General features: G+C 45.3%; 1 protein-coding gene across 2 annotated transcripts in view; it reads right to left on the reverse strand.

Moving 5' to 3' along the window:
- Positions 1-5,074, reverse strand: part of PAX3 (paired box 3) — a 128,883-nt gene extending 123,809 nt beyond the window's left edge. The window contains exons 1-4 of one of the 2 annotated variants that reach the window (XM_038747142.1): positions 4,990-5,074; positions 3,123-3,358; positions 1,673-1,799; positions 460-594 (exon numbers count right to left, since the gene is read on the reverse strand). In XM_038747142.1, coding sequence (XP_038603070.1) covers positions 460-594; positions 1,673-1,799; positions 3,123-3,358; positions 4,990-5,074 — 583 coding nt within the window. Of the gene's footprint in view, positions 1-459; positions 595-1,672; positions 1,803-3,122; positions 3,359-4,989 lie in introns of both variants that reach the window. The other variant, XM_038747136.1, reaches the window with a different exon arrangement.
- Positions 5,075-8,722: the final 3,648 nt, after the last annotated feature.

Consider the following 8,722-nt stretch of genomic DNA (forward strand, 5'->3'; position numbering starts at 1 on the left):
GTCAGAAAAAGGAACCACTTCGATCTCATCTCAAAGTGCAAAAATGTTTCACCAACTTTAACCACACAGAAACTTTTACTCCTCAACACTAGGTCTCATAAAGCAATGAAAAGTGATGCTATGATAAACTTCCAACACAGAGTAATACAACCTAAAGCCATACAGTTAAAAGGAACCAAGTTCTGAATACAGGCGTGAAAAAAAAGCATCGCGAGAAAAAGAGCTCAAACGAAGCCTCATCTGTGCAGAAAAAGAAATATTCGGGAAGGGAAAAAAATGGCCTGGCCGCTTTTATCTTTCTATTTTTTGCTGAATTTACAATTTCTGCTGAACACCTGTCCTTCGGCAAATAAAGATACCGCTGAGTGGTCCGCGGCCTTTCCCCAGGTTACAACCCCACCAGAGTAGACACGATATCCCCGTAAAGGAAATTGTTTTTACTTGTACTTTTTTTTTTACCTCTTTCGCTAAGGATTCCGTCGATGCTGTGTTTAGTCTTCTTTTCGCTCTCTTCCACTTCCTTTCTCTCGAGTTCTGCCTCTTCCTCCTCTCCTTTCCCAAACTTACTTCTCAAAATGCGACTGATGGAACTCACTTTAGAAAAGAAAAAAAAAAGAGTTTTAATATAGGGCTGAGCAGGAAAGAGGAGGAATTTCCACCAACTTTCCCTTGAAACAAACTTTCTGAAACTGCTCTCAACTTTGACACTCGGTTCCTTCGACTCAATCTCCTCCTGAATCTAGGTGAAACGTGACCACACTTCCTCCTTCCCCCACCTCCCCATATCGAACACTGTGACCCACAAAAAGGGTACCATGCAATTCAGGACAATTAAAGAGCTTCAGTTTTCTTTTTCTGTCCGGGAGAGTTTCCCTGCGCGAGATTAAAGAGTGAGGCCTAAACATCTAAGTGGAAAATCCTTCCAGTCAGAAAACTCTGCTGATCAGAACGCAATTGAACTACTGTGTTCGCTTTAAGGAAGAACCACAACGAAGCCTCTCACAGAAAAAAAAAATGACTTTTTGAGGGCATAAAAGGTTTCGATTTCAACTCCAGAATAGTTTCCTATTGTAAAAGCTCTTGTTCATTTATTTTTTCCAGATCCCACTCTGGTAAACAAATCCATGCCCTGAAATATCTCGTTCTCGCAGGATAAAAAAAAATGTACTTTCTTTTTAATTAAAAACAAACTGCCTCTCTGCCTTCCCTCCCCATTCGGTGCCGCCCTCACGCACGCAGGGAATTTTCAGAAGGTCGAAATGGCAAAGTGGATTGTTACGATAACCTTTAAGTATCACCTCGTTTCTCGAAGCTGAAACGTTCCGGGTGACACATTCCCCCCTTGCCTTAAGTTTCTCTTTAAAGTGAAAAAACTTTTTCTCTAAAATCGAGCCTCGACAACCTTCTCGCCTCCACCTTGGATCTCCCGCCTTGCCTGGCTTACTAGATCCCTCTCGGGTGACCGTTCAACGTCCTGTTATTTCTGTCTCCCTGCCGCTTCAGCGAGACACCCCAAAGACACGAAAGGCAAGGGAATAATATCTTCTGGGTAAGCATTTTATGGCTACAGGAGATGGCTAGAGACAGCCTGCAAATAGCGTCGATCAATAATGGGCAGTTATTGGCTGAACGATCATCCTGGGACCATCCTGGCATTAATGGGTCTCAATACCTGAGGGGACGGTGTTTCGATCACAGACCCCGTCTTTGAGTAATTTATCTCGAATTTCCCAGCTGAACATGCCAGGATTCTCTCGTTTGTATTCCTCGATTTTCTTCTCAACGTCCGGCGTTGTCACCTGCTTTAATAAAGCAAACAGATGAGCCGCAAAGTTGCTACAGTTGTCATTTGGGAGAACAGAAGGGTCCCTCCCTCTAGGGAAGGGGTTTGAAGTGGCTCTGGAGCCTGGGCCTTGCGGCCGGACCCCCGCCACCCCCAGACCCCCCGCCCCCGGACAACGAGCTGCTGCGAGAAACACGACCCACTGTTAACGCGGAGTGGAGTTAAAGGGGCCGAAAGAGACTCATCATCTCCAGTGCATATGGTCAAACAGGAAACAAGCCACCCACTGTGCTAACTAAAATAAACGGGGCTATAAAAAAAAATAAAGAATGCCCGGGGATCCAAGGTCATCATTAACCCTTCTTATAGCTACTGTACGGACGACACCTCATTACAACGAAATTTACATGAAAGAAAGAAGGAAGATGTAGAACAAGAGGGGCGTTAGTGTGGCCCTAGAAAGTTAGGTGTCTTAAACCTATCGAGAAACTCTGCACACACAGAGATGAATAACCTTCTCTGTGCGGACACGAATGAATCCGAGAGTTGAAAAGGTATTCAGATAAGTTGATCAATGATCAATCTGCCTAATTCAGGCGCCAAAACGATGACCTTTATTCCCCGTTAGGTTATTGAGATCATTGCCTCAACTCTCCAGCTCACAGTGCCGCGCAGACGAAGGTTAAGTGTTCTGGCACCTTGGGTATTTCCTCCATGCAACAAATTAAGGTCATATAACTACCTCACCTCCCCTCTCCCAACCACCCCCCGCTTTCCCAGCGTCATGGAGTTAGACCTCTCTCTGTGCAAAAAGTATGTTTGGGGTTAACCTCTCACATCTCTACCTTTAGAATAAAAGAGACTTCTCTTGTACCAACATCACGGGGGAGCTTTGTAACGCTCTGTGAAAGGTAACCTCAAGAAGCAGCACCCTTCCTCCCTCTTAGAATTTGAAGGAGGCTGAGAAGGGGAAGGGAAAATATTCCAACAGGTAGGCAGGGGCAGGGTTCGGTATCATAATAATAATGATGGCATTTGTTCAACGCTTACTATGTGCAAAGCACATAAAATCAGGTGCGGGGCTCTAAATTGTGTAATTAGCGCACATCCCTCAGTGGGAAGGAGCATGGTGCGTTTGGTTGGTTGTTTTTTTTTTCAAAGATATTTTTGAGTCGGGTGAGCGTTCGAAAGCCCCGATCCGTGATGTCTCTGAGTATACTGTCTCCGAAAAAAGAGAACGGGATTCGAACTCTGTCCCCGAAGGAGATGTCCTTTCCCTCCTGAGCCAGAGAGAGACGGGCCAAGACAGCGGGTCGAGGCACTCCCGACGTCCCCTCACCTTGGGCTTGCTGCCCCCGATGGCCCCGGGCCGGATGGAGCCGGTCTCCTGGTATCTGCACAGGATTTTGGAGACGCAGCCGTGAGACACCCGTAGCTGGCGGGAGATGACACAGGGCCGTATCCCGTGGTGGGCCATCTCCACTATCTTGTGACGGATGTGGTTGGGTAAGGGCCTGCCATTGATAAAAACTCCACCGAGTTGGTTCACTCTGCCCTGCCCTAGAGGAGTAGACACTTAAGGGCGGAAAAGAAGGGGGCAGAGGGGAGGGAGAACGGGGAAGAGAGAAAAGAAAGTTACTTGGCGCGGGATTAAAAAAATATATATAATTCTCAACTACTCCTATGATCAGCAGTTCCCTCTGCCCGCCCAACCCTTCGCAGATCTGCTCAGCATCAACGAATTTCGCTTGCGTAGGCTGTGTAGCCCAGGTAGTCTGTGTAGCCTGGGACTAATTGGGCCTTAGACTTTCTCCGGACTGATTAGAGCATACAGGAGCAAATAAACACTCTTTGAAGTTCTCTTGGGTCTGGTAAACCGGAAAAGGTCAAAAGAACGTGTCAACAGAGAAACGTCCATCCCTCCTGGAGGAGGTGGGAAGGGGGACGAGGAGGGAGTAGAGCATGTTCTAAGATGGCTCTGAGGACCTCTCTTTAACATATCGCCGTGTCACAAGAGGATGACACCCCAAGGCCTGATGCCGCTCACCCCGGCTTCTTTCAAAAACGTTTACCAAGTGACGGGCTGGCTGACAGCCCTTTCAGGTTTTTGAGTGATGGGTGGCCCCCAGGAAAATATATCAAAAGCAGGACCAGGTCCGTGGGGAGCCGTTCACCTGTTACACTTCCCTTCCCGAGTAGAAGAGAGAGACTCAAAATTCAAACCCACAGTGAATTCGCAAAAGCCTCGTCCAGGTTTATTCATTCATTCATTCAATCGTAGTTATTGAGAGTTTACTGTGTGCAGAGCACTGTACTAAGCGCTTGGTTTAGGTTTAGAGTCTCGGAGACACATTTAGGGCATAAATACTTTTTTCACAGATATGCTCTCTATATATCAGGCATATAATATTGTTATTATATAATTATAATAATTTATTTACCGTAATAATAATTTATAATAATACATAAGATTTCTCTTTCCCTCCCCTCTCAAATCAATATCCCACTTGCTTGTTTTTATAGTATTGCAAGTAAGTCGATAACGATTAGGAATGCCTCATGAGTCTGGGACGGTTTTTCTACAAGGATTCGGACCGGTTTGGGTTTAGGTTCCTAAAGCTGGGCAAAAAAGTTGGAGATCTGACTAAAATAGTAATAAAAACAAGAACAACAAGAACAGTCAATAATATCCATTCAACATTTGAACATTCATCGTTTGTCAGAGTTGCCGGTAGGAACGGAGTTTGGAAAATTCCCAGGCCGTCCCCCCACATTTTGGAGTTCGGTCTGCAGTCATGAGATCATGAGCAAGTCTGAGATTATACTGGGGCATTCAGAAAAAAAGGGAAAGAAAAGATCAGTTACAAAAGCAATCCACTTAGCTAACATTCGTGTGTGTGTGTGTGTGAGTGTGTGTGTGTGCACGCGCGCTAAGGGCAAGTTTTTTTTCCATTTCCGAGAAAAAAACAAAACGTGCTCAGCGTGTTTTTGTTTTGTTTTGCTTTTTTGCGTGGAAGACTGTTCAATTCTGAAATTAGGTTTCTGTTTGCGAATTAAGAATGGTCTCCCCCTAAACGCAAGAAAAACTAGCAAAAACGCCTTCAGGGTTACATAGAATTTTAAAATGTTGTTGTTGCTTCTTAAAGAAATTAAGTCTCGCCTGAATCTGGTCTTCTGGAGCCGAGAGAGAGGTTAGATAAACTTACCTTCTAGTGGGAATCCGCCGCGAGGGTAGTTCTGTCCGGGAGCTGGTCGCATCATTCTGGGGACAGCTCCAGCGAGAGTTGTCATTGTGGAGACAGCTTCCCTTCAGTATTAAATCCAGGTGAAGGTTGGGAAAAGTGGAGATCAGCTCTGGCAATATAGATCCCCGCCGGAAGAGCGAAAGCTTCTCAGAAAAGGGAGGGGGGAAAGGGGGGAGCACGACTGCGATCTCTTCTTTTGTCCGCTAGACCGATCTCCCCGAACCGAAACGGAAAAAGAAAGGAGGATAGACGAGTGGCAGAAACGACACGAAAAAAAAAAACCCTCCAAAAAAAAAATCCACCCAAAAACACACCACGGCAGCAAAGCTTTGTGCAAGTCTGGGAAAAGTTGCACAATTAACTCTAAGACAGTTTCTGCGGGCACGGTGTGGGGATTAGCACACTTTGATACGAAATTGGGGGGTGGGGTGGCAGGAATGATTTTCTTCCTGTTGTTGATACAGAATGAAAGGAACTCTGCTCTGGAGTATTTATTAGTTCTTTCACCCAAAGCTTGATCAGGAGTCCCGGGCTGCGATTGGCCAACCAAGAGACTGTCCCGTCTGGAAGAGACAAGAGCTGATTGGGCGAAATCCTCAACTTTCTCTTCTCATCATTACAATCGAGGCCTCAGTAGAGGAGGGCGACCCAGAGCGTAGCCTCTTCCCTTGATAAAGTGTCCTTTCATAGGGGAGACTGGACAGGAGAAAATGCAGAGGGGAGGGGGGTGGGGAGTTGGGGGTGGTGGAAAAGAAGCGTGCAGTAGAAAGCGGCTAGGGACTATGTATATATATATATGTATATATATATATATATGCATATATATATATATATATGTATATATAACTCTTCTGGCACCATGCCACTGGAGAAGAGGGATTCCAATAAAGAGCCATCCACGACCTTCGCAATTTCGTAAAATCAGTTTCCCTCTGGTCACCTTTTCTTTCGGCTGGGATTGTAAACGTTCAGCTGTGTGGGCGTTGTTCTGGTCAAAGAGTGTGGAACAAACTGAAGGAATAAGTTCAGTATGTGTGCTGATAAAGTTCTTTTGTCTCCTCAGGCTTTCTGAACTGGCGAGTGAGCGGGGCGAGGGGGAGGAGGGTGGCGATGGGGGGGACACGAGGAAATTCAACTGTCTCCTCGTCTCCCTTTCTTTTTAAACTGAAATCTGGATTGGGGCGCTCTAAATCTAGAGGTGGAGATATAAAAACAGATTGGAGAGATGCATCTTATACGTTTAAGTTTTGCTCGCGAGCGTTTGTTCTCAGGAATTTATTGTAGCATTCAAACTAAACTGCTGGAAAAATAAAAGAAGTTAAGTCTGGCTAGGAGCTGAAGTGACCCCAGCAGGATATGACGCCAGGAGTGTTGTAAAGACTGTCTGTCCTTAGAGAAGGTACCATTGTGCATGTCCTTTTATTTATAACTTGGTAAGTGCCAGCAAACTCGCCTCCTTTACACTCTGAAGTGCCAGCCCAGCTTTCCCCAGTGCGCTTTATTTGCAATAGTCTATTCAGGAACTGTCACTCCCGAGTCTCAAGTTATTCAAGGCCTTAATCAATCAAAAGGATGAGAATCGTTCAGGTTTTTCCCTTTGAAATAAAGGAAACAATGAGTTCTAGGCTTAAAGTTTCCCCCTTTCCTTTTACGATTTTTGAATTTTTCCTTTGCTCACCCCGCCCCCCCCCCCCCCCCGCCTCCGTCCCCCCTCTCCCATCCAACTTTCCTCTCCATTGACGGTTTTTACGTTAGTCTGTCCCCCTCTCCCCACCTCCTCCCAATTAAGAGTAAACCATGAGAGGAGATACAAAAAAAAAAAAAATCAACGAGGATCCAGGGATCTACTTAGTGAGGGAGGACGATTTGCTTCTTTAAAAAAAGGGGGATCGAAAAGGCCGAAGTTGATGTGCAAAGTGGCTTAGACACCGTTATAAAAAGACTCAGTTTACACATGGATCAGGTCAGCTATAATTTTGAGTTATCTTTTCCCCAGATGTTCAAAGCCTTCTCTACACCACTTTAATCAGCACCATTAAAAATAGAACGACAACCAAAAATCAGCTCAATTTTCCTCTATTCCATCTCAGAATGCCTCAGGAACAGGGAATTGAAGTGATCACCGTGCATATTCTGTTTACAAAGAAAGTAACCCAACGGTAAATTATGTAAATAAGGAAAGCTTCTTTGAAAGGGCATATAAGGCTACAAGAAAAATGTCCTTACTTATTAATTTCACCAAGCACAGCACTAAGGGAGAAGCCGTGAATCTCGTCCAAATTGTGCTGGTTAATCTTACCACAACAATTACAGCTACAGACCACAGATTATAGACCTAAATTATACTAATACCTGTAATGTGGGTTTAAATAATGTGACTTTAGGCTTCAGAGGACGGTCACATTTTAACAAGATTTTAGGAAGTTTTGAATTAGGGCCCTTTAAGGCGTTTGTGACTATGTAAAGAATAAGCAACATTCTCTTTCTATGGTGTGTGCTAGAATATGAAGCATTTGGATCCAACTAAAACAAAACGTGAGGTTTTACGTACCCAAGAGCGACATGATTCGCCGGGCAAAGAGTTCCCTTTATTATTTTCACTATTCCTGATTACGTATCACTAGTAAATGGAGGGTGACAGCCAAATGTATTCTTCAAATATTCATTCAGTCCCTCGGATACGACTTCATTTGCGAGGCAGAATTAGGAACGGCACAGTAAATTAGTCAAGATTTAAAATTAAAATGTAAAAAGTGTAACTTCCGGACTGCTGAGCGACCAGATAAATGACCTATCCCTCTTCTCTCTAAGCCTGAAGACCAATGTAGGGATCAACTCAGAGGTGCCAGGATCTCTAAAAGTTTGAGACTCACACAGTTCGAATTTCCCTCAGATTATGGTTAGGTAGCGGAGTCTGTTTAATACGTGTGTGTGCCACAAGTGTGCCCTTGCGTATCAAGCGTATGTGTTTGTGTCGGTGTGTTCCATTATAATCCAAGTTCAAAAAGTGGGGGTCCAGGGACGATTGTTAAAAACCATATTTTCCCCTATGGGAACGAATCCTGGTTTCAGGAGTTCACACTAGTCCACTTTGTAATCAAGAAAACTGGCGGAGACGTCATTGGACAACATGATCTAGCTGGAGACCTCAAATAGTTCGGTCTGCTTCCTCCGGAATCTCGAACCCATCACCAGTCAATCATTGGTATTGATTGAGCGCTTAGTGTGTGCAGAGCACTGCACTAAGCACTTGGGAAAGTACAGTATAACAAGATAACAGAATTGTAAGTCGGGGATTCCCAACTCGGTTCTACACTTTTTACCCTTCCTGTGGTCCTGTCTTGAATTTAGGCAGCTCGGGATATCCCGGGCAGGATGGAGGGGAAATGATGGGAAAGGGGAGGCGGACGAGGAAGAGAGTGCTAGGGTAGGGGCGGGGGTGGGGGGTGGGAGACTTTTGGTTGAGGAGGAGAGAGCTAAGGTGGGGGCGGTGGGGGTGGGAGACGTCTCAGGAACTTAGAAATGTCTGTTTCTGGTCCTCCTGTCAGAACCTGGCATCCCCCCACCAGTCCGGTCCTCCTCTGTATTTTTTTACCACCAGGAAGTTCTCAAGCCAGGCCTGCTCTCTGCCGTGTTCTCCAGGTTACTCGTTGCGGAAATTTTCCGACGGAGAGGGCACCGGGATCGTTTCCCA

The sequence above is a fragment of the Tachyglossus aculeatus genome, chromosome 1 (genome assembly GCF_015852505.1).
Source record: "Tachyglossus aculeatus isolate mTacAcu1 chromosome 1, mTacAcu1.pri, whole genome shotgun sequence".
NCBI classification, from domain to species: Eukaryota; Metazoa; Chordata; class Mammalia; order Monotremata; family Tachyglossidae; genus Tachyglossus; species Tachyglossus aculeatus.